Genomic DNA, 27,128 nt, shown 5'->3' with positions numbered 1-27,128 from the left:
GGGGTGTCTGGACCCATTCCAGTGAGGAGTTCAGCGTGTTCTTAAACACGCTGAACACTCACAATAAAAATATCACCATCAAGTCGACCACGAGCAACACATCGGTCGACTTTTTGGACACCACGACATTCAAGGGTCCCGACTTTGCCGACACGCAACACTTGGACATAAGGGTGTTCTTCAAGGAGACCGACACCCACGCGCTCCTCTTCAAAAGCAGCTTCCACCCCAAGCATACCTTCGCGGGGTTGGTGAAATCCCAATTGTTGAGGTTTCATCGTGTCTGCACCAGAAGGGAGGACTTCCTGACGGCCTCGGGGACCCTCTTTTATGCCCTGAGGGGGAGGGGCTATTCCAGGTCCTTCCTCCGACGGCAGTTGAGGGTCTTCTTGGACCCGAAGGGGCCTCCCCCTGGGACCGACATGATCCCTCTCATCACCACCTACTCTCCCTCGGCCGTGCGGGTCGCCAGGAAGGTCAAAGACCACTTCCGGACCTTTGCGGAGAGTAGCGGGAGGCTGCCGGGGCGCTACATGGTGCCGGCCTACCGTAAGAACCCCAACTTGAATGATCTGTTGGTCAGGGCCAGGGTCAGCTCACTGAGAGACCCGCCCTCCACTAGGAGGGACACCCTTGTCCGCCACTCACAATGGTTGGTGAACCCCCACAACCGCAAGGTTTTCCAGCCGTTGTGCCGTGGCGGCCGACACACCCGGAACTGTGTGTACGTGATTCGGTGCCAACGATGTGGCGATATGTACGTGGGCGAGACGGGCAATACCTTAGCTAGGAGATTCGCCCAACACAAGTACAACATCGTTAGGCATAAAAATACCAACACTCACCTGGTTCAGCATTTTCTCCGACACGGGTGGTCTTCCGTCCGGGCGACTGTCGTAGAGACGGATCCCAAATGGAGCCTCGCCCAACGCCACCGGGCGGAGCTCCTTTGGATCTCCAAATTGGGCACCAGACATCCAGGGGGCCTAAATGAGATGTGAGTGTGAGCCCGTTGGATTGTGACGGACAGTGCACATTCCCGTTTTTCCCTTCTTTATTTTTCCCATATCCCCCACCCCCCCTCTTCCCTAACCCTAACCATTCCCTTCTCCTTACCTAAAACCTACCCCCAAACCTAACCCTAACCCTAACCCTAACCCCTAACCCCTAACCCTAACCCTAACCCCCTAACCCTAACCCTAACCCTAACCCTAACCCCGCTGGACCACAGACGGACCGTGCACACCCTTCTTTTTTATTTTTTCCGCTCTTTTCTCCTTATGCCTAAACCTAACCCTAACCCTAATCCTAACCCCAACCCCAACCCTAGCCCTAACCCTAACCAACTCTTTTCTTTATGCCTAACCCTAACCCTAATCCTAAACCTAACCCTAACCCCAACCCCAACCCTAACACTAATCCTAACCCCAACCCTAACCCTAACCCTAACCCCTAACCCTAACCCATACTTGCCAACCCTCCCGGATTTTCCGGGAGACTCCCGAAATTCAGCACCTCTCCCGAAAACCTCCCGGGACAAATTTTCTCCCGAAAATCTCCCGAAATTCAGGCGGAGCTGGAAGCCACGCCCCCTCCAGCTCCATGCGGACCTGAGTGACGTCAGGTGCGCAACACCACGTAAATCGTTGGCCAACCAAAAAGTAACCCCAGTACGCTACAGCCAACGTTCACCAGGAGATGGCAACAGACAAACATAGATCACTATTACATTCCTCCCCTTTTAGAAATGTATAGAAGTTACTCAAAATAAATAAACAACCCAACCAAAAAATGCAGCAGCTCGATTAAAAAACTGTACTTAAGCCACATTCTTTTCTTTTTTTTTTAGTACTGAACTCTTAACCCTCATTTGTAAAAAATAACATGCTTATTATACAAACAGTATTTGTACACCTTTAACACAGATTTTTATACTGTCTTCAGAGATTCAGTTTTTTTGGTGGTACTCGAAACCTTTCTGGGTACCTGCGAAAGGGTGTTCAGCATGGTTGGAAAAATAGTGACAGAGAATAGAACAAGGATGGACAATTCAACCCTTAACTCAACAATGAGTAGATGAGTGTTATGTGTGTGTGTATATGTGTAAATAAATGAACACTGAAATTCAAGTATTTCTTTTATATATATATATATATATATATATATATATATATATATATATATATATATATATATATATATATGAAATACTTGACTTGGTGAATTCTAGCTGTAAATATACTCCTCCCCTCTTAGCCCCGCCCCCGCCCCACCCCGACCACGCCACCCCCCAAAATTGGAGGTCTCAAGGTTGGCAAGTATGGTCCTTGGTGGGTGTGGGAGGAGTCTCTGCAGATTTCCTGAGCCCTGGTCAGGCAGCGGCTTTTTTGCGATTTCCTGGATAGGAGGAAGAAGAGTCCTGATCATCTTTTCCGCCGTCCTCACTACTCTCTGCAGAGACTTCCAGTCTGAGGCACTGCAGGCTCCAGTCCAGACAGAGATGCAGTTGGTCAGTAGGCTGGGGTATGGTATGGTCCTGGGCATGACGTTAAAGTGCATCCGGCAGTGGAGGCTCCTCTATGGGGCACTCGGAGGTTAACCCCTTTACTACTGTTACCCCAGGTGGCCCTTAGCAAAGGCCTAGTACCTGACTGCCCCCTAGCCAGGGATACGGCGAAGACCTCAACGGCGGAGCAAGCGGAAGACGATTTAAGAACTACCACAACGGCTGCGATGGCGCAAGAAGGCTGCAGCAGAAAAGGGTACCCAGTCGTCTTGGACTCCATGCCACTGGACCCTGACCGGATTAATTGATTGATTGAAACTTTTATTAGTAGATTGCACAGTACAGTACATATTCCGTACAATTGACCACTAAATGGGAACACCCGCATAAGTTTTTCAACTTATTTAAGTCGGAGTCCACGTAAATCAATTCATGGTACAAATATATACTATCAGCATAATACAGTCATCACACAAGTTAATCATCAGAGTATATACATTGAATTATTTACATTATTTACAATCCGGGTGGTGGGATGAGGAGGGTTTGGTTGATATCAGCACTTCAGTCATCAACAATTGCATCATCAGAGAAATGGACATTGAAACAGTGTAGGTCTGACTTGGTAGGATTTGTACAGCGAGCAGTGAACATAGTGAGCTCAGAAAGCATAAGAACAAGTATATACATTTGATTATTTACATTTGGTTATTTACAATCCGGGGAGGAGGGATGTGGAGGGGGGAGGGTGTTAGTCAAGGGTTGAAGTTGACTGGAGGTGTTCTTTTAGTGCGGTTTTAAAGGAGGATAGAGATGCACTTTCTTTTACACCTGTTGGGAGTGCATTCCATATTGATGTGGCATAGAAGGAGAATGAGTTAAGACCTTTGTTGGATCGGAATCTGGGTTAAACGTGGTTAGTGGAGTGTCAAGGATCGTGTGGTGACTGTCAGTGCACCAGTCTCCCCACGTAAAACAAAGTCAAGCACAGGCATCCTCCATAAAGGGATACACCCCTACCAGGAGGATCGTCATACTCATTCGAGTGACCACCAGTGATGGTCAGTATAGGCTCTCTATAGTCATACTTGCCAACCCTCCCGGATTTTCCGGGAGACTCCCGAAATCCAGCGCCTCTCCCGAAAACCTCCCGGGACAAATTCTCTCCCGAAAAACTCCCGAAATTCAGGCGGAGCTGGAGGGGGCGTGGCCTCCAGCTCCGCCTGAATTTCGGGAGTTTTTCGGGAGTGACCTGAGTGACGTGTTGACAACACACAACAACAGCGTCTACCGTAAAGCAGTTTGTCTGCCGTAAACAGCAATGTTGTGACACTTTTAAACAGGACAATACTGCCATCTACTGTACATGCATATGTGACCCACACATAATGTGTCACATTTTTGTGTTGATTTATTTATTTTATTTTGTGGTTTGAATTTGTTTTTGGAGCTGTCATTACACATTTTTCAGTATTCACATTGGTCAGTACGGGGCAGTAGGGCGTTTCTTCCCAATTGAATGCTATCACCTGCAGACCGGAAGTGTCTTGTCATTCTGATGAGCGCGACCAGTCTGTGAACAATTGAAACATCCTGTGTGCTTTTTCCTTCTGTATAACAGGTTAGTTTTGGTGAATCAACTCACTGAATAATATCCATGTGATCTTTATAAGTTTAAGTACACATTCTGATGGTGGAGCCTAACTCTAAAGTGTTTGTGAGTTGTAGTTTGTATATGTGAATGAATCCAGTACACAGCTGCAGTAATCCATACAAAATGGCGACGTGAGTGCGCAATGTTCATATAGGAACTTCTGATCCTAATTCAGACTCCCATATTAGAGCTCCCGTTTTCTTATTGATTTTATAATGTATATTTGTATAATGTGTGTGTTCTGAAATAGTGACAGAAAATAGAACAAGGGTGGACAATTCAACCCTTAACTCAACAATGAGTAGATGAGTGTTATGTGTGTGTATATATGTGTAAATAAATGAACACTGAAATTCAAGTATTTATTTTATTTATATATATATATATATATAGCTAGAATTCACTGAAAGTCAAGTATTTATTATTTATATATATATCTTAACCACGCCCCCCGCCCCCCACCTCCCGAAATCGGAGGTCTCAAGGTTGGCAAGTATGTCTATAGTGCCTCTGTAGAATGTGGTGATTTTTAAGAACTGTCCTGCAAAACCAGTCAGAGTCTCTAAACGACAGGAGGTTTTTGTTGTTTTGTAGTCAGGGTTGGTCTACGAGTAGCAAGAGAAAGTTATCTGGGTAGCAGATCTCCTCCTAAGATCACACCCACCAGTGCGTGTGGCACCACAGCTCTAAAATACAAATATATATGTATATATATACATATATGTATATATGTATATATATACATATATGTATATATATACATATATGTATATATACATATATATATGTATGTATATACATATATATATGTATATATATGTATGTATATACATATATATATAAATGTGCGTGTGTGTATGTATATATGTATATATATATATATATATATATATATATATATATATATATATATATACATACATACATACAAATAAAAGTAATAGTCATGGAGATATTAAACCAGTGTTAGTCACATGGAAATTCCAAGCCAAAAATGTGCATTTGTGACAATTCTTTGTGTTTTACAACTGAAAAGTACATAATTTCCGCTCAAAGAATGCATTATCCGGGACCCCTAGACCACCGGAAAACACCCTGTTGTTTCTCCTTTATGTGCTTACGCCAGATTTTCATCCAAACGGCAAACCAAAAAAAATGGAGTAAAAGTCAACATATGTGCAGATAGGCGCACAGGATATTTGTCCCTAAACCCGTATAAAGTGTTGTTGAGGTGAGCTGTGCAAAGCAAAGGCGTGACATATTGTAAATAATGTGCGTGTGAATTGGAGCCAGCAAATAGCCGAGTGCTGGTACCTTGGCCTTGATGGTTCAGTGGCGCTGTGAAGACCAGAAAGCACGAAGCTACTTAAATGAAAGCCTCTTTCATAGTGGATGTTTGTCTTTCCGAGAGATTCTAATCGGATTCCTTGCAGGAAATGTGCACACTAAAGCGTGACACACTTTTACATCTTCCCTCCAAGTTAGCCTTGAAATGATGTCATCACATCAAAAAGCAATAACACATTCACGCCATAGTTGGATTTGTGAACATTCTGTGGCTGAATAGTGCCAAATAGGAGATTCTTGTGAACTTGCACGATGACTAGCCAAGATGGGCTTTGTCAGTAGAATCACGATCAGTGCAGGACCACCAGCATGTCCACACAGAGAGCCCACATGCAGGGGCGGAAGCCAACATACATAATGTTTACACTGCACACATTTTCTACTACCTCAGTAGTTTGATCAGTCATGCAAGTCACAATGTGTCAGTCAATTAACAAACAAAACAGGATTTGATTACATTTATTAACTTAAATACTTATTTACAAGCAACGGGGCGGGTGCACCTGGCAATTAGTGGGCTTGAACTTCGTGAAGTTGTTCAAGGAGAGCGTCTTTTTCCATTTCTAACATGGAGATCTGTTGATTCTTGTGACTCACCTTCTATTGAAGAGACACAGACATGCATACAGTACAGAAGTCATACGGAAGTGGGTATTTTGAGTAATATTTAAGTAGTCTGACTGAAAAAAATATGCATTTAATCGATTTTTGTATGAGGCTGTAACACAGTAAAATATGTGGTGTGAATAGTTCAACACCAATCAATTTAGATTGTAGTCAATGAGTTATATTTAAGTTTTTTGTTTTTTTTTAATTGGCAAAAGATTTAATAAACCCTGTTTTTAACTTCTCATTATACAGTATTTTGAGTAGAATTTTGTGGCAAAAAATGAATTTAATCAAATTTGGGATAAGGCTGCAACATAGCAAAATGTGTGTTATGGATACACGAGAGCAGAAAGGTGTTTTTTATTTATTTTATTTTATTTTTTTCTGCTGGAAAAGTGTTTTTTTTATTTAATAAGTTTGCAAAAAAATAATTAAACCTATTTTAACTTAGGACACAAAATGACATGTCATTTTATGTAGTATTTTGCTGGAAAAAAAAAAAAATTACATTTTGGATAAGGCATTGACATAGCAACATTGAGAGACAAGTGAAGGTCTTCTATAGCGTTTGTATTCAAGTGTATTTTTTTAACATCCATTTGTAAAATATTTAATAAAGCTGTTTCAAACCTGTCATAAGTTATTTTGTGTAGAATCTTTCTGCAAAAAAAATGAATTTAATCAAATTTGGGATAAGGCTGCAACATAGCAAAATGTGTGTTATGGATACACGAGAGCAGAAAGGTGTTTTTTATTTATTTTATGTTATTTTTTTCTGATGGAAAAGTGTTTTTTTATTTAATAAGTTTGCAAAAAAAATAATTAAACCTATTTTAACTTAGGACACAAAATGACATGTCATTTTATGTAGTATTTTGCTGGGAAAAAAAATACATTTTGGATAAGGCATTGACATAGCAACATTGAGAGACAAGTGAAGCTCTTCTATAGCGTTTGTATTCAAGTGTATTTTTTTAACATCCATTTGTAAAATATTTAATAAACCTGTTTAAACCTGTTATAAGTTATTTTGTGTAGAATCTTTCTGCAAAAAATGAATTTAATCAAATTTGGGATAAGGCTGCAACATAGCAAAATGTGTGTTATGGATACACGAGAGCAGAAAGGTGTTTTTTATTCATTTTATTTCATTTTTTTCTGCTGGAAAAGTGTTTTTTTATTTAATAAGTTTGCAAAAAAATAATTAAACCTATTTTAACTTAGGACACAAAATGACATGTCATTTTATGTAGTATTTTGCTGGAAAAATAAAAATTACATTTTTGATAAGGCATTGACATAGCAACATTGAGAGACAAGTGAAGCTCTTCTATAGCGTTTGTATTCAAGTGTATTTTTTTAACATCCATTTGTAAAATATTTAATAAACCTGTTTTAAACCTGTCATAAGTTATTTTGTGTAGAATCTTTCTGCAAAAAATGAAATTAATCAAATTTGGGATAAGGCTGCAACATAGCAAAATGTGTGTTATGGATACACGAGAGCAGAAAGGTGTTTTTTATTTATTTTATTTTATTTTTTTCTGATGGAAAAGTGTTTTTTTATTTAATAAGTTTGCAAAAAAATAATTAAACCTATGACACAAAATGACATGTCATTTTATGTAGTATTTTGCTGGAAAGAAATAAATAAATTACATTTTGGATAAGGCATTGACATAGCAACATTGAGAGACAAGTGAAGCTCTTCTATAGCGTTTGTATTCAAGTGTATTTTTTTAACATCCATTTGTAAAATATTTAATAAACCTGTTTTAAACCTGTCATAAGTTATTTTGTGTAGAATCTTTCTGCAAAAAATGAATTTAATCAAATTTGGGATAAGGCTGCAACATAGCAAAATGTGTGTTATGGATACACGAGAGCAGAAAGGTGTTTTTTATTTATTTTATTTTATTTTTTTCTGATGGAAAAGTGTTTTTTTGTTTAATAAGTTTGCAAAAAAAATAATTAAACCTATTTTAACTTAGGACACAAGATGACATGTCATTTTATGTAGTATTTTGCTGGAAAAAAATAAATAAATTACATTTTGGATAAGGCATTGACATAGCAACATTGAGAGACAAGTGAAGCTCTTCTATAGCGTTTGTATTCAAGTGTATTTTTTTAACATCTATTTGTAAAATATTTAATAAACCTGTTTTGAACCTGTCATAAGTTATTTTGTGTAGAATCTTTCTGCAAAAAAAATGAATTTAATCAAATTTGGGATAAGGCTGCAACATAGCAAAAGGTGTGTTATGGATACACGAGAGCAGAAAGGTGTTTTTTATTTATTTTATTTTATTCTGATGGAAAAGTGTTTTTTTATTTAATGAGTTTGCAAAAAAATTATTAAACCTATTTTAACTTAGTACACAAAATGACATGTCATTTTATGTAGTATTTTGCTGGGAAAAAATAAATAAATTACATTTTGGATAAGGCATTGACATAGCAACATTGAGAGACAAGTGAAGCTCTTCTATAGCGTTTGTATTCAAGTGTATTTTTTTAACATCCATTTGTAAAATATTTAATAAACCTGTTTTAAACCTGTTATAAGTTATTTTGTGTCGAATCTTTCTGCAAAAAATGAATTTAATCAAATTTGGGATAAGGCTGCAACATAGCAAAATGTGTGTTATGGATACACGAGAGCAGAAAGGTGTTTTTTATTTTTATTTTTTTCTGATGGAAAAGTGTTTTTTTATTTAATAAGTTTGCAAAAAAATAATTAAACCTATTTTAACTTAGTACACAAAATGACATGTCATTTTATGTAGTATTTTGCTGGAAAAAAAACAAAAAACTACATTTTGGATAAGGCATTGACATAGCAACATTGAGAGACAAGTGAAGCTCTTCTATAGCGTTTGTATTCAAGTGTATTTTTTTAACATCCATTTGTAAAATATTTAATAAACCTGTTTTAAACCTGTCATAAGTTATTCTGTGTAGAATCTTTCTGCAAAAAATGAATTTAATCAAATTTGGGATAAGGCTGCAACATAGCAAAATGTGTGTTATGGATACACGAGAGCAGAAAGGTGTTTTTTATTTATTTTATTTCATTTTTTCTGCTGGAAAAGTGTTTTTTTATTTAATAAGTTTGCAAAAAAATTATTAAACCTATTTTAACTTAGGACACAAAATGACATGTCATTTTATGTAGTATTTTGCTGGAAAAAAATAAATAAATTACATTTTGGATAAGGCATTGACATAGCAACATTGAGAGTCAAGTGAAGCTCTTCTATAGCGTTTGTATTCAAGTGTATTTTTTTAACATCCATTTGTAAAATATTTAATAAACCTGTTTTAAACCTGTTATAAGTTATTTTGTGTCGAATCTTTCTGCAAAAAATTAATTTAATCAAATTAGGGATAAGGCTGCAACATAGCAAAATGTGTGTTATGGATACACCAGAGCAGAAAGATTAGCAGGCTGTTATATGTAGGTATTTTTTAAATGTATTTATACATTTGCAAAAAAAGAAGCATTTCTAAAATTGTCATTACATGCCCTTTCGTGCAACCTTCTGCTTGAAAAAAAGTATTCATTTGTGATAAGTCTATAACATGGCAAAATGGAGGCTATAGCGACTTCAAAGACAAGTTAAACTGCGGCTGTTTAAGTGTTTAAAACAATTTTTTTAAACTTGTCATTATGTGCCATTTTGGGTCGAATTATGCTGGGAAAAATGTATTTAATTACATTTCGGATAAGACAGTGGCATAGGAGAAGGTGAACTATGACTACTTGAGAGACAAGTAAAGCTGTTATGTGGCTTTTATATTCAAGTTTTTTTTCTATAAATTTTCCTCAAAAAATAATATATATTTTTTTTTAAACTTGTACTTTTGTTGGAAAAAAATAATTTTATTAAATTTGGTATAAGGCAGTGGCAATGCATGGCTATTTCAGAAACTAGTTGTAACAATATATGACTGTTGTATTGAATTGTTTTTTAATAGGTTTGCAAAAAAAAACTTTTTTAAATTCATCATTATAAGTGATTTTTATTTTTTTTAATTAAATTTGTGATCAGGCTGCATCATAGCAAAATTTTTGGGTATTAGTACATGACAGACTATATGGCTGTTATTATAAGTTTTCTTTTTTATAAATATGTAAACAAATATATATTTGTATTTTACTTGTCATTATAGTCTATTTTGTGTAGAATGTTGCTGAAAAAAACTGTTTTATTTTTAATATATTTGCAAAATATTACTTTTTTCAACGGGTGGGAGAATATTATTTGAATCAAAGTTGGGTTAAGGCTGCAAAATGTGTGGTATGGATGGATACATGACAAAATATGGCTGTTATATTTAAGTGTTTTTCTTTTTATAGGTTCGCAAAAAAATGAAAATGCATCTTGCCATTATTGGGTATTTTATGCAGAATTTTTGAGAGCGGTTTCTAACGTTCTGCATGTCTTATGTAGCAAAAGAAATAAATGAATGGAGTTGGCCCTGACCTGAGTAAGTACGGCGTGTTGCCACCTGAGGGCGCTGTCTGCTCGTTCTGCCAGTAAAGAATGACTGCTAGTGCGAGACTCACAGCTCCCAGTCATGACAGAACCCAGAGAGGCATTTACTCGCTCGATGCGAGACCTCAGCAGGCAAGATCTGTCCTGTGGGGGGAATCAAAACACAGTCAAACTCTTTTTTTTCCCAATTAATATAACATTTTGAGGAGAGCGGGGTACCTTTTCTGCACCTTCACGGCAGGAGTTGACCCCACTTTTAGTCTCTTTCCAGGCCCTGTTCTCATCTAGCCGCTGTCGGTACCAACATCGGGCCTTGTCCAGAATCTCCAGGCCACAACACAGAGCGTCTTTCTCCTTTTCTAGATCCTTTAGACGCTTAATCTAAATGAGGCAGCGCAAAAGTCCAGTCTATGTCTATATTTGGGAGTACATTGATTTGAATTTAGTTCATGCACGTACTCTATTTGCAGCTATGGTGACAGTGAAGTTTCCACTAAATTGGTATTCTAAGCCTTTAGCAGGAAGCTGACAATGCGTCATGACGAGCCAAAACAAGCATCACTCAGCGGCAAGATGGAAACACTGACTGATACTATAATGATGAGCTACATTCTACTATAATAATAAATAATAGCCTGCTTTTACTGTCATCGCTTCAACTAGTTGTTCAGAAATAACTTCAAACTGTATGGAGGCTTGGTATACTGTACATGCATGGACTAAAGAAGAAAAAAAATATATATATACACATGTCATGTATATACATATATACACACACACCCATATATATACACATACATATATACAGACACACATATATATATATATACAGGTAAAAGCCAGTAAATTAGAATATTTTGAAAAACTTGATTTATTTCAGTAATTGCATTCAAAAGGTGTAACTTGTACATTATATTTATTCATTGCACACAGACTGATGCATTCAAATGTTTTTTCATTTAATTTTGATGATTTGAAGTGGCAACAAATGAAAATCCAAAATTCCGTGTGTCACAAAATTAGAATATTACTTAAGGCTAATACAAAAAAGGGATTTTTAGAAATGTTGGCCAACTGAAAAGTATGAAAATGAAAAATATGAGCATGTACAATACTCAATACTTGGTTGGAGCTCCTTTTGCCTCAATTACTGCGTTAATGCGGCGTGGCATGGAGTCGATGAGTTTCTGGCACTGCTCAGGTGTTATGAGAGCCCAGGTTGCTCTGATAGTGGCCTTCAACTCTTCTGCGTTTTTGGGTCTGGCATTCTGCATCTTCCTTTTCACAATACCCCACAGATTTTCTATGGGGCTAAGGTCAGGGGAGTTGGCGGGCCAATTTAGAACAGAAATACCATGGTCCGTAAACCAGGCACGGGTTGATTTTGCGCCGTGTGCAGGCGCCAAGTCCTGTTGGAACTTGAAATCTCCATCTCCATAGAGCAGGTCAGCAGCAGAAAGCATGAAGTGCTCTAAAACTTGCTGGTAGACGGCTGCGTTGACCCTGGATCTCAGGAAACAGAGTGGACCGACACCAGCAGATGACATGGCATCCCAAACCATCACTGATGGTGGAAACTTTACACTAGACTTCAGGCAACGTGGATCCTGTGCCTCTCCTGTCTTCCTCCAGACTCTGGGACCTCGATTTCCAAAGGAAATGCAAAATTTGCATGGTTGGGTGATGGTTTGGGGTGCCATGTCATCTGCTGGTGTCGGTCCACTCTGTTTCCTGAGATCCAGGGTCAACGCAGCCGTCTACCAGCAAGTTTTAGAGCACTTCATGCTTCCTGCTGCTGACCTGCTCTATGGAGATGGAGATTTCAAGTTCCAACAGGACTTGGCGCCTGCACACAGCGCAAAATCAACCCGTGCCTGGTTTACGGACCATGGTATTTCTGTTCTAAATTGGCCCGCCAACTCCCCTGACCTTAGCCCCATAGAAAATCTGTGGGGTATTGTGAAAAGGAAGATGCAGAATGCCAGACCCAAAAACGCAGAAGAGTTGAAGGCCACTATCAGAGCAACCTGGGCTCTCATAACACCTGAGCAGTGCCAGAAACTCATCGACTCCATGCCACGCCGCATTAACGCAGTAATTGAGGCAAAAGGAGCTCCAACCAAGTATTGAATATTGTACATGCTCATATTTTTAATTTTCATACTTTTCAGTTGGCCAACATTTCTAAAAATCCCTTTTTTGTATTAGCCTTAAGTAATATTCTAATTTTGTGACACACGGAATTTTGGATTTTCATTTGTTGCCACTTCAAATCATCAAAATTAAATGAAATAAACATTTGAATGCATCAGTCTGTGTGCAATGAATAAATATAATGTACAAGTTACACCTTTTGAATGCAATTACTGAAATAAATCAAGTTTTTCAAAATATTCTAATTTACTGGCTTTTACCTGTATATACACACACACCCATATATATACACATACATACACACACAGACATATATATATATATATATATATATATATATATATATATATATATATATATATATATATATATATATATATATATATATATATATATATACTTTTTTCTTTTTTTTTAAAAAATTAAATCAACATAAAAAACACAAGATACACTTACAATTAGTGCACCAACCCAAAAAACCTCCCTCCCCCATTTACACTCATTCACACAAAAGGGTTGTTTCTTTCGGTTATTAATATTCTGGTTCCTACATTATATATCAATATATATCAATACAGTCTGCAAGGGATACAGTCCGTAAGCACACATGATTGTGCGTGCTGCTGGTCCACTAATAGTACTAACCTTTAACAGTTAATTTTACTCATTTTCATTAATTACTAGTTTCTATGTAACTGTTTTTATATTGTTTTACTCTCTTTTTTATTCAAGAAAATGTTTTTAATTTATTTATCTTATTTTATTTTATTAATATTTTAAAAAAGGACCTTATCGTCACCATACCTGGTTGTCCAAATTAGGCATAATAATGTGTTAATTCCACAACTGTATATATCGTATCGTTCGATATCGGTAATTAAAGAGTTGGACAATATCGGAAATTGGCAAAAAGACATTATCGGACATCCCTAATATATATATATATATATATATATATATATATATATATATATATATATATATATATATATATATATATATATATATATGTATAATGGATTTTCTTTTTTATGTAATAAATAGGAATAAAACATTTTTTATACACACGTACCATATAAACAATCTAAAAGTGTCTAATATACTCTATTTGTCTCGCAGTATGCAAATTCTATGTTTACAGTAAGGTACATTATTCTAATAATTGTATTATTATAACAATGATACATTTTTATTACATTTTGGACATTATTACAAAAACGTTTGGTAACATATTTTTGTTGAACACTATAAATACTGTTCTTTTTCAAAACAATTCAAGTTTCAGGATGTTGTATTGTCCAATTTGACAAAAAAATGTTTTGTATTGTATGTCGATTATTAAAATTATTTTCAAACTATTAATTAAACTGTTGCAATAATTAATTCAATATACAAATTTGAGCATTTCAGCTGCCATATTATATTCAAATATTGTGCACAGTGAGTAGTAGCATATCAATAAACAAGACACAGTTTGGGGTTGTGCGCTCACACCCACCTGTGTTCTTTTGGTCACTTCTTAACGGCTTCCTTACAAGCCTGTACTTGCTTGGCCTGTCACTTTGACTTTTGCATACTGTATGCTGTACAGTAAAATAAGCGACATGGTAATGTAGTTCAATCAACACATTCTCTCTGCATGTTAAACACTTTTTGATAGTAAGCTGGTGCCGCCAAGTGGGCTTACAGGACACAAATGTAGTGGTGGGCATGTCTCTTACCCACAAGTAGAATCGAAGCGCGTCCAGGCCGTAGAGTCTGCTCTTTAGTGGGATGATGACCACGGTGTAGGAGCAGGAGGAGGCCGCAGCAGCTGGAGGACACGCCATGGACACAAACACACATCCCGCTGCTGCAACACAGGAGAAAAAAAAGATGTGTGTGTGAGTGAGAGAGAGAGAGTAGGCAGAGACTGCATGGTGCCCTCAGGGCGAGGCATTGAAAAATTCCACATGTCTCTGCCATTACTGCTGAATCCATACTGACAGGACAGAGACAAGGGGAAAACTATGAGCACAAACGCAAATGAACAGGGAAATAGTGCTTGTTATGAGTGTTACGTAAGTGCAGAAGGAGAAAAACATTCTTTTTTTAGTTAAATAAATGTTCTTTCTGCTCAAAGGTGCAGCACTTTGTCCCGACACGCTCCCAGGAATGTGTCATTGTGGACGATAGATCATTTGTCTCTCACACAAATGTGTATTCTTTTGTTGTTGTTGCCTGAACGAAAGTATAAATACATAAAATACAATTTGATCGATTAATGATTCTTTAAAAAAGTATTTAAAAGGGTGCACTGGCAGATCACATAATCAATAAATATCACGTGCACAGTATTTTAATTTTCCTGAGGGAACTCTCCTGAAGGAATCAATAAAGTACTATCTATCTATGTTTATATTTATACTCAAAAGTGTTTCTGGGTCAGTGTTACGATAAAAACAGAAATATATTTTTTGGATTCAATTTACTCTGCTGACCTCGACTGCGGATGTTGTGGATCGGTGGAGGGAATACTTCGAAGACCTCCTCAATCCTACCAGCACGTCTTCCTATGAGGAAGCAGGGCCTGGGGAATCTGTGGTGGGCTCTCCTATTTCTGGGGCTGAGGTTGCCGAGGTAGTTAAAAAGCTCCTCGGTGGCAAGGCCCCGGGGGTGGATGAGATCCGCCCGGAGTTCCTTAAGGCTCTGGATGTTGTGGGGCTATCTTGGTTGACAAGACTCTGCAACATCGCGTGGACATCGGGGGCGGTACCTCTGGATTGGCAGACCGGGGTGGTGGTTCCTCTTTTTAAGAAGGGGAACCGGAGGGTGTGTTCCAACTATCGTGGGATCACACTCCTCAGCCTTCCCGGTAAGGTCTATTCAGGTGTACTGGAGAGGAGGCTACGCCGGATAGTCGAACCTCGGATTCAGGAGGAACAGTGTGGATTTCGTCCTGGTCGTGGAACTGTGGACCAGCTCTATACTCTCGGCAGGGTCCTTGAGGGTGCATGGGAGTTTGCCCAACAAGTCTACATGTGCTTTGTGGACTTGGAGAAGGCATTCGACCGTGTATCCCGGGAAGTCCTTTGGGGAGTGCTCAGAGAGTATGGGGTAACGGACTGTCTTATTGTGGCAGTTCGCTCCCTGTATAATCAGTGTCAGAGCTTGGTCCGCATTGCCGGCAGTAAGTCGGACACGTTTCCAGTGAGGGTTGGACTCCGCCAAGGCTGCCCTTTGTCACTGATTCTGTTCATAACCTTTATGGACAGAATTTCTAGGTGCAGTCAGGGCGTTGAGGGGATCTGGTTTGGTGGCTGCAGGATTAGGTCTCTGCTATTTGCAGATGATGTGGTCCTGATGGCTTCCTCCGGCCAAGATCTTCAGCTCTCACTGGATCGGTTCGCAGCCGAGTGTGAAGCGACTGGGATGGGAATCAGCACCTCCAAGTCTGAGTCCATGGTTCTCTCCCGGAAAAGGGTGGAGTGCCATCTCCGGGTTGGGGAGGAGATCTTGCCCCAAGTGGAGGAGTTCAAGTACCTCGGAGTCTTGTTCACGAGTGGATCGTGAGATCGACAGGCGGATCGGTGCGGCGTCTTCAGTATTGCGGACGCTGTATCGATCCGTTGTGTGAAGAAGGAGCTGAGCCGGAAGGCAAAGCTCTCGATTTACCGGTCGATCTACGTTCCCATCCTCACCTATGGTCATGAGCTTTGGGTCATGACCGAAAGGACAAGATCACGGGTACAAGTGGCCGAAATGAGTTTCCTCCGCCGAGTGGCGGGGCTCTCCCTTAGAGATAGGGTGAGAAGCTCTGTCATTCGGGAGGAGCTCAAAGTAAAGCCGCTGCTCCTCCACATCGAGAGGAGCCAGATGAGGTGGTTCGGGCATCTGGTCAGGATGCCACCCGAACGCCTCCCTAGGAAGGTGTTTCGGGCACGTCCGACCGGTAGGAGGCCACGGGGAAGACCCAGGACACGCTGGGAAGACTATCTCTCCCGGCTGGCCTGGGAATGCCTCGGGATCCCCCGGGAGGAGCTGGACGAAGTGGCTGGGGAGAGGGAAGTCTGGGCTTCCCTGCTTAAGCTGCTGCCCCCGCGACCCGACCTCGGATAAGCGGAAGAAGATGGATGGATGGATGGATTCAATTTAAGTGAACTTTATTAGTGCAAAATAGGCCCTTTTAGATAATAATTAATATAACAACAACAATATTATTATATGACATTATTTATTTTATTATATAATTATTATTATAATAAATACATTAATTATAGGTACTTTCCCCCCCAGCTTTACAGTTGTAGTTCTCAATGTTGAACAGCAGAGGACGCTGTCGACCTAAGTAAAGCTTCACAGTTGTGATTTCTACTTTATAGGTACTTTTTCCCAAGCTTTACAGTTGTAGTTCTTAATATTGACCAGCAGAGGACGCTGTCTACGTAAGTAAAGCGGGAAGCTTCACAGTTGTGATTTCTACTTTATAGGTACTTTTTTCACCCCAGCTTTACAGTTGTAGTTCTTAATATTGACCAGCAGAGGACGCTGTCTACGCAAGTAAAGCGGGAAGCTTCACAGTTGTGATTTCTACTTTATACGTACTTTTTTCACCCCAGCTTTACAGTTGTAGTTCTTAATATTGACCAGCAGAGGACGCTGTCTACGTAAGTAAAGCGGGAAGCTTCACAGTTGTGATTTGTACTGTTCACCAACAGGAAAGGCTGATGCTCAAATGTTTCCTTAAGAGAGTGGCGCTATGCTTTTATCGAACACCAGAGGGCGCTAGAACAGTTAGCTCGACGTATTATAATTGTGTTGTTTTCCCAATGCAAAACACGAAACCAAGGAAACCTCCTGACCTGTTATTAAAATAGCCTCATTGTTTGTTTGTTTTTAATCCTACACACGTTTTACAGCTAAAATCAGTCAAAACACACCTTTTTCAACTTGTTGGAGAGGTATGTATGTAAAAATATGTAATTCACGGCCTTATATTGTGAACTTGTGTTTAACTCTATGGGGGTGGTGATATTGGAAATACACATACAAATATATTTTTTTTTCCGACAACGGTTAATCAGTTGCAGGTGTTCCTAATGTTGTGGCCAGTCAGTATGTAGGTCACGGTCAGTATCTTGCCCTTTTATATGTATATACTGTTAATTAAGCAGCAAAAAGCATAATGTAAAGTGAAAGCGTAAGAAATACTATAAGCATAATACACATTGTCAGCGATATGATGTATATTATACAAACCCCGTTTCCATATGAGTTGGGAAATTGTGTTAGATGTAAATATAAACGGAATACAATGATTTGCATATCATTTTCAACCCATATTCAGTTGAATATGCTACAAAGACAACATATTTGATGTTCAAACTGATAAACCTTTTTTTTTTTTTCAAATAATCATTAACTTTAGAATTTGACAAAGAAGTTGGGAAAGGTGGCAATAAATACTGATAAAGTTGAGGAATGCTCATCAAACACTTATTTGGAACATCCCACAGGTGAACAGGCAAATTGGTAACAGGTGGGTGCCATGATTGGGTATACAAGTAGATTCCATGAAATGCTCAGTCATTCACAAACAAGGATGGGGCGAGGGTCACCACTTTGTCAACAAATGGGTGAGAAAATTGTTGAACAGTTTAAGAAAAACCTTTCTCAACCAGCTATTGCAAGGAATTTAGGGATTTCACCATCTACGGTCCGTAATATCATCAAAGGGTTCAGAGAATCAGTGCACGTAAGCAGCTAAGCCCATGACCTTCGATCCCTCAGGCTGTACTGCATCAACAAGCGACATCAGTGTGTAAAGGACATCACCACATGGGCTCAGGAACACTTCAGAAACCCACTGTCAGTAACTACAGTTGGTCGCTACATATGTAAGTGCAAGTTAAAACTCTCCTATGCAAGCCAAAAACCGTATATCAACAACACCCAGAAACGCCGTCGGCTTCGCTGGGCCTGAGCTCATCTAAGATGGACTGATGCAAAGTGGAAAAGTGTTCTGTGGTCTGACGAGTCCACATTTCAAATTGTTTTTGGAAACTGTGGACGTCAAAGAGGAAAAGAACCATCCGGATTGTTATAGGCGCAAAGTTGAAAAGCCAGCATCTGTGATGGTATGGGGGTGTATTAGTGCCCAAGACATGGGTAACTTACACATCTGTGAAGGCGCCATTAATGCTGAAAGGTACATACAGGTTTTTGGAGCAACATATGTTGCCATCCAAGCAACGTTACCATGGACGCCCCTGCTTATTTCAGCAAGACAATGCCAAGCCACGTGTTGCATCAACGTGGCTTCATAGTAAAAGAGTGCGGGTACTAGACTGGCCTGCCTGTAGTCCAGACCTGTCTCCCATTGAAAATGTGTGGCGCATTATGAAGCCTAAAATACCACAACGGAGACCCCCGGACTGTTGAACAACTGAAGCTGTACATCAAGCAAGAATGGGAAAGAATTCCACCTGAGAAGCTTCAAAAACGTGTCTCCTCAGTTCCCAAGCGTTTACTGAGTGTTGTTAAAAGGAAAGGCCATGTAACAACTACTTTGGCACGTGTTGCTGGCATCAAATTCTAAAGTTAATGATTATTTGCAAGCAAAAACAATGTTTATCAGTTTGAACATCAAATATGTTGTCTTTGTAGCATATTCAACTGAATATGGGTTGAAAATGATTTGCAAATCATTGTATTCCGTTTATATTTCCCAACTCATATGGAAACGGGGTTTGTATATAATATTATACTTGAGCATGTGGGGAAGTGTATTATCTACCCTTCCAGCGGCCCCTTACACTTAATGAGGATTCTCCCCCGTGGCCCCACTAAGGGGGAGGTTCACAACCTTGTCCCACACTCTGTGAATGTGCTCCTCCTCCGAGCGACATTTTTTATTTTATGATGTCGTTGATAATACAAATACTCACTTCCTATTACAGGCCTGCTTTGGTCGCCTACTACAGCTTTGTGGCTAAGAAAGGACCCCTTGTTACTTCCTGTATGCACACACTCATGTCACAACCACATTCACTCACACTTTCCAAAACCACCAGCACACACACACACACGCACACACACACACACACACACACACACACACACACACACACACACACACACACACACACACACACACACACACACACACACACACAGAAGCCACTCATACGTTACCTCAGTTTGAAAGAGGCGGGAAAAAGGTGCAATTCGGGCGTCGCCTCTGTGTTGAATAACTTTGGCCCACGCTCTGCTCATTGAGGACTCTGAGTCGATTATGTAACACACAAAAACAAGATTCCTGAATGCATTGAAGCAAATGGAAAAGACAACAGTACAACTACAACACTCTTAGACTTGCTGGTGTGTGAGTTACCAAAATCTCAAATACTAAAGTTTATTAAAAGTAGAGATGTCCGATATTATCGGCCGATAAATGCTTTCAAATGTAATATCGGAAATTATCGGTATCGGTTTCAAAATTATCGGTATCGGTTTCAAAAAGTAAAATGTATGACTTTTGAAAACGCCGCCCAGTGGACGTAGGGAGAAGTACAGAGCGCCAATAAACCTTAAAGGCACTGCTTTTGCATGCCGGCCCAGTCACATAATATCTACGGCTTTACACACACACAAGTGAATGCCATTCATACTTGGTCAACAGCCATACAGGTCACACTGAGGGTGGCCGTATAAACAACTTTAACACTGTTACAAATATGCGCCACACTGTGAACCCACACCAAACAAGAATGACAAACACATTTCGGGAGAACATCCGCACCGTAACACAACATAAACACAACAGAACAAATACCCAGAAACCCCTTGCAGCACTAACTCTTCCGGGACGCTACAATATACACCCCCCGCTACCCCCCCACCTCAACCCCAACCACCTCATGCTCTCTCAGGGAGAGCATGTCCCAAATTCCAATTTTGAGGCATGTTAAAAAAAATAATGCACTTTGTGACTTCAATAATAAATATGGCAGTGCCATGTTGGCATTTTTTTTTCCATAACTTGAGTTGATTTATTTTGGAAAACCTTGTTACATTGTTTAATGCATCCAGCGGGGCATCACAACAAAATTAGGCATAATAATGTGTTCATTCCACGACTGTATATATCGGTATCGGTAATTAAGAGTAGGACAATATCGGGATATCGGATATCGGCAAAAAAGCCATTATCGGACATCTGACCTCTTGAAGCTCATCAAGAGAATGCCAAGAGTGTGCGAAAAAGTAATCAGAGCAAATGGTGGCTATTTTGAAGAAACTAGAATAGAAAAGATGTTTTCAGTTATTTCACCTTTTTTTGTTAAGTACATAACTAAGTACATAGATGTTTAGTTACAATCAGTTATTTTGTCGAAATTCTAAATGAATCAATACGTAAACCTGATCGAAACAATAAACGTAGTTAAAGGTGTTTTAAGTCAATAATACAAACACATACTTATATAAATAATGTAAATATAAAAAAAACAACTAGAATATTTTAAAAAAGCCATTATCGGATACCTCTAATTAAAAGTACCAAGCCAAGTGTTTCTTCAAAATAGCCACCCTTTGCTCTAATTACTGTTTTGCACACTCTTGGCATTCTCTCGATGAGTGAAAACCATTTCAGGTGACTACCTCTTGAAGCTCATCAAGAGAATGCCAAGAGTGTGCGAAAAAGTAATCAGAGCAAAGGGTGGCTATTTTGAAGAAACTAGAATATTAAAAAAAAAAGTCATTATCGGATATCTCTAATTAAAAGTACCAAGCCAAGTGTTTCTTCAAAATAGCCACCCTTTGCTTTAATTACTGTTTTGCACACTCTTGGCATTCTCTCGATGAGTGAAAACCATTTCAGGTGACTACCTCTTGAAGCTCATCAAGAGAATGCCAAGAGTGTGCGAAAAAGTAATCAGAGCAAAGGGTGGCTATTTGGAAGAAACTAGAATATCAAAAAAAGCCATTATCGGATATCTCTAATTAAAAGTACCAAGCCAAGTGTTTCTTCAAAATAGCCACCCTTCGCTTTAATTACTGTTTTGCACACTCTTGGCATTCTCTCGATGAGTGAAAGCCATTTCAGGTGACTACCTCTTGAAGCTCATCAAGAGAATGCCAAAAGTGTGCGAAAAAGTAATCAGAGCAAAGGGTGGCTATTTTGAAGAAACTAGAATATAAAAAAAAGCAATTATCGGATATCTCTAATTAAAAGTACCAAGCCAAGTGTTTCTTCAAAATAGCCAAACTTTGCTTGAATTACTGTTTTGCACACTCTTGGCATTCTCTCGATGAGTGAAAACCATTTCAGGTGACTACCTCTTGAAGCTCATCAAGAGAATGCCAAGAGTGTGCGAAAAAGTAATCAGAGCAAAGGGTGGCTATTTTGAAGAAACTAGAATATTTTAAAAAAGCCATTATCGGATATCTCTAATTAAAAGTACCAAGCCAAGTGTTTCTTCAAAATAGCCACCCTTTGCTTTAATTAGTGTTTTGCACACTCTTGGCATTCTCTCGATGAGTGAAAACCATTTCAGGTGACGACCTCTTGAAGCTCATCAAGAGAATGCCAAGAGTGTGCGAAAAAGTAATCAGAGCAAAGGGTGGCTATTTTGAAGAAACTAGAATATTAAAAAAAAGCCATTATCGGATATCTCTAATTAAAAGTACCAAGCCAAGTGTTTCTTCAAAATAGCCACCCTTTGCTTTAATTACTGTTTTGCACACTCTTGGCATTCTCTCGATGAGTGAAAACCATTTCAGGTGACTACCTCTTGAAGCTCATCAAGAGAATGCCAAGAGTGTGCGAAAAAGTAATCAGAGCAAAGGGTGGCTATTTTGAAGAAACTAGAATATAAAACATGTTTTCAGTTATTTCACCTTTTTTTGTTAAGTACATAACTCCACATGTGTCCATTCATAGTTGTGATGCCTTCAGTGACAATCTACAATGTAAATAGTCATGAAAATAAAGAAAACACATTGAATGAGAAGGTGTTACCAAACTTTTGGCCTGTACTGTATACTTAAAGAGGGTTAGGATTACACTTTGGTGCACATTAGGATAGATGTTTAGTTACAATCAGTTATTTTGTCGAAATTTTAAATGAATCAATACGTAAACCTGATCGAAACAATAAATGTAGTTAAAGGTGTTTTAAGTCAATAATACAAACACATACTTATATAAATAATGTAAATATATTAAAAAAAATCTATAAAAATAAGTGAATACAATTTATATATTTATGTAAATATATAATTCAAAATATATATTTTTAATATTTAAAAAATACTCAAATGAATGCACTAAAATACGAATATAGTAAAGTTGTATTATTACTTTGCCAATTCTGCACATATAGTGTGGTGATATTTGTGTTAAAACCATACTTTTGGTGGGTAAGGTAACTGATATAGCATTATACTGTACATGCATATTCATTATTATTATTAATTATGGGCAAACATTGAAACTCTACCGTCTCTTAACACAATACAAGCGATAGTATACTCATGCCTACACGTTCCACTTTAAGCAGCTATATTTATTTTCTTTGATATGAACGAATAAAGGAAATTAAAAACTTTTAACCAAGAAAAATACAGAAAAAAGAAGTACCAGAACAATATCTGGGGATGTTTCATATGTTCTCAATTTCATACTAATTAAGATGATCTTTATTGTGCACTCTTAATTAAAAACACATTTGGCACACCTCAAACATACATATGTTGTGTTTTGGACCAGTTGTTCCTCCCAGGGAATTCAAGTCACAATTCGCTCCCAAGCTCTTTACGACACTTAAAGCTGAGTTAAAAAAACCCACCAGAGACAGAATAGGTATTTTGTTGTATATTTTCAAAGCTTTGCCAATATACATTTTGAGACCAGTCTAACCCTAGAACATTCTATTGCGCCTCCCAAAATGGTCTGTCTTCCCAACGCCAAAAACCCCTCTTTCCTTCCCCCTCCCTAGCCATAATACAAGCACAACGTCTCCCTAGCCATAATACATTCCAAAGAACTCAAGGTTAACACACACAGTATACTTGCTGACAGAGCATCAAGAGAAGAAATGGAAAACACGAGCTGTTTTCAAATATGACAAAGAAATGGAAGAAGTACAACTTAAATTCGGATATATGTAAATATCTGCCTCCGACAGTATGTGTACTGTATGTATAAACATTAGGGCTGGGTGATAAAACGATATCAATACAGATAATATTGCGATAGCCACATAATATCAATAAAAAATGTGTTCAATAAAACGCTTGATATAAATATATTTTTGCTTTGTCGGAAGAAACAGGAAGTGGCGAAGCAAGGTTGGTTGCATGAACAAAGGCACTCTTTAACCGAGCAACGCAGGATGTGACACGCTAACAACCAATCAGGTAACAGTATTAGCTGTCACGTTTGGTTGTGTCGTCTTGTTGTCTTGCAGTTGATTCTCTGCATGGAGTGAGAAGGGAAAGTAAAAAATGAGTGCGGCATAGAGCGAATATTGTGGATAAAACAGTTTTGGGGGATTTTTAAAAACGGACCGTAGTCAGACCAATGTGGTCTATAAATGATGCAAGACGCTTGTCCAAACAAAGACCGGAACTACCACACCACCTTCGCTGCGCTCACCCTTTAGAGCACTAAACCTGCAGAAAAAAGTTATTCTCAGGTTTTGTCATGTCTGTGTAATCATGTTTTGTTTTAGTCGTGTTTTGTTTTGTTTAGTTATTGGACTCTTTAGTTTCTGGCTTTTCACTCCCTTGTCTTGTTTCCATGGTTACCCAATAGTTTCACCTGTTCCACGTTTGGACTCATTGTGCACTCGTTTGTCACAATAGCAACCCATTAGTTTTCACCTGTCATGTCACGCACCTGTTTTGAGTCACGTACCTGTTGTTAATCATGTCTGTGTTATTTAAGCTTTTCATTTTCTGTTGTTCGTCCTGGTGTCATATCTTTTCTAACCCTGCTATCCTCTCGTATCAAGCCATGTTCACAGCCCCATGCCACAGTAAGTGTTTTTATTTCGTGTTCACAGTTTCTGCCTTTGTGCAAGTTTTGTTTTCATTCGCCAAGTTTTTTACCCCCGCCATTGTGCGCGCCTTTTTTTTGCTTCTGTTTTGTAGTCTGTAGTATTTAAGTTCATTGTTTTCAGTTTGTCTTGCTGGCGACATAATGTCATGACTTGGTCCTGGGTGTTTGCTTTTCCGGAATGCAACGGAAAGTTGGCTCGGGCGAGACGGGAATGTGAGTGCATATTTATTTAATATTATCAAAAAAAAGAACAAACTAAAGGCACGCACAAGGCGGAAGTACAAACTTGACAAATGAAATAAATACTTGCACGTGGGCAGAAACTGTGAACAATGAAACAAAAAAACTAACTGTGGCATTAATAAACAAAAAAAGCTTACTTGGCTTGGACTAAAGTAGCAGCATGAAAGATGGACATGAAAACAAGTGTCAGGAATGTGAAGAGCATAAATGTGGGATGTCGCCAGAAAGACAAACTGAAAACAATGAACTTAAATACTACAGACTACAAAACAGAAGCAAACAAAAGGCGCGCACAATGGCGGGGGTAAAAAACTTGGCGAATGAAAACAAAACTTGCACAAAGGCAGAAACTGTGAACACGAAATAAAGACACTTACTGTGGCATGGGGCTGTGAACATGGCTTGATACGAGAGGATAGCAGGGTTAGAAAAGATATGACACCAGGACGAACAACAGAAAATGAAAAGCTTAAATAACACAGACATGATTAACAACAGGTGCGTGACTCAAAACAGGTGCGTGACATGACAGGTGAAAACTAATGGGTTGCTATGGTGACAAACGAGTGCACAATGAGTCCAAAGGTGGAACAGGTGAAACTAATGGGTAACCATGGAAACAAGACAAGGGAGTGAAAAGCCAGAAACTAAAGAGTCCAATAACTAAACCAAACAAAACATGACTAAAACAAAACATGATTACACAGACTATCTAGACTAACTAACCATTATGTTACGTGAGATACCTCAAATAGCCCATCCCACTATGGATAACATGCATTAGGGGTGCACAAAAAAATCGATTCACATCCGAATTGTGATCTTTACTCATCCCGATACTAAATCGATTCATAATTTTCAAAAATCGATTTAAAAAAACAAAAACAAATATTACTTTTTTTAAATAAAATAATATAAATAATAATAATTAAAAAATAAAAATAAAATATATATATATATATATATATATATAAATTTAAGCCAAAAGTTTGGACACACCTTCTCATTTCAATGCGTTTTCTTTATTTTCAGGACTAGCTTGTCACTGACGACATCAAAACTATGACACCTGTGAAATTAAAACCATTTCAGGTGATTACCTCTTGAAGCACATCGAGAGAATGCCAAAAGAGTGCAAAACAGTAATCAGAGCAAAGGGTGGCTATTTTGAAGAAACTAGAATGTAAAACATGTTTTCAGTTATTTCACCTTTTTTTTAAAAACATGATTACACAGACATGACAGGTTTCTCTTTGTTTACCACTATTTTCTTACACTTTATTAAGCATTTCTTACATATTCCTTATTTGTGCACCTTAATCTTAGAAGGTTATTGTTAAGTGTTTAATGTGATTTTAGAATTTTGTTTTACATTGTTTCCCATGCTTGTGTTGACATTTCCTTTCCTTTCACCTATGTGAGAGTAAAGTTAAATTTTACATAAAAATGTTTACATTCCTTTTTTTTTTTTTTATGGGTCATACAAAATATCAATAATTATCGATATAAAACGCTCCTATCGTGATACAGTTTTCATCGCCCGGCCCTAATATACATATACGTATTATCCTGCGTGTGCAAGGGCTCGTAATAACACAGCCCAGCCCAGATGAGATCCAGATGTTTGGCAGATGTAGATAAGGGCAAAAACACACCAGCTGCAGACACACAGCCCTGCTGGCTGCGAAGGAATTTCACGTACAGAATATTTACTATCAATTTTCACAGTTAGCGGACACATTTCTGCCCTAAATGTTTATTTTGAAGAACAACGATTGAGGTAATTTGATGGCTACTCAAACAATGATTATACATAAGCTTCCTTGCGGTCATCATGGTATGGCGTTGCCCTCGAAGAAACCAAAACAAGCCCCCACCACCCCAAACACTTGGACAAAAACAAAGGATCAATTTACAGCCCAACCTCCTCGTCACGCCCCCACAAACACTACATCAGCAATAACCTACACCTATTATGGCACCATAATAAGATTTGACACCCTACCCACGCTGGGGATCCCACCCAAAAACAAACAAGTTAGCATCTCCTTGGGTATATTTCGACAGAAA

General features: G+C 38.5%; 1 protein-coding gene across 2 annotated transcripts; it reads right to left on the bottom strand.

Moving 5' to 3' along the window:
- Nucleotides 1-691: 691 nt before the first annotated feature.
- LOC133606181 (suppressor APC domain-containing protein 2-like) lies at nucleotides 692-20,032 on the bottom strand. 2 transcript variants are annotated; one of them, XM_072913307.1, is made up of 5 exons: nucleotides 19,946-20,032; nucleotides 14,494-14,624; nucleotides 10,838-10,999; nucleotides 10,607-10,762; nucleotides 692-986 (listed from the first exon to the last, which is right to left on the bottom strand). In XM_072913307.1, the coding sequence occupies exons 2-5, from the start codon at nucleotides 14,599-14,601 to the stop codon at nucleotides 783-785; spliced, it is 630 nt and encodes a 209-aa protein (XP_072769408.1). In that variant the 5' UTR covers nucleotides 14,602-14,624; nucleotides 19,946-20,032; the 3' UTR covers nucleotides 692-782. The 2 variants fall into 2 exon arrangements, with proteins under 2 accessions (XP_072769408.1, XP_072769409.1); XM_072913308.1 differs by lacking the exon at nucleotides 692-986 and adding an exon at nucleotides 5,953-6,107.
- Between the last annotated feature and the right edge of the window lie 7,096 nt (nucleotides 20,033-27,128).

This window comes from Nerophis lumbriciformis, linkage group LG05 (assembly GCF_033978685.3).
Source record: "Nerophis lumbriciformis linkage group LG05, RoL_Nlum_v2.1, whole genome shotgun sequence".
Classification (NCBI taxonomy): domain Eukaryota; kingdom Metazoa; phylum Chordata; class Actinopteri; order Syngnathiformes; family Syngnathidae; genus Nerophis; species Nerophis lumbriciformis.
This window is presented reverse-complemented; position numbering and strand designations above follow the sequence as displayed.

Coding starts and splice junctions, on each gene's coding strand:
- LOC133606181 (XM_072913307.1), bottom strand. CDS start 14,601: ATGGCGTGTCCTCCAGCTGCTGCGGCCTCCTCCTGCTCCTACACCGTG. Junction 10,763..10,837: donor GCCGTGAAGGTGCAGAAAAG/GTACCCCGCTCT, acceptor TTCCCCCCACAG/GACAGATCTTGCCTGCTGAG. Junction 987..10,606: donor AACACGCCGTACTTACTCAG/GTCAGGGCCAAC, acceptor CATCTCATTTAG/GCCCCCTGGATGTCTGGTGC.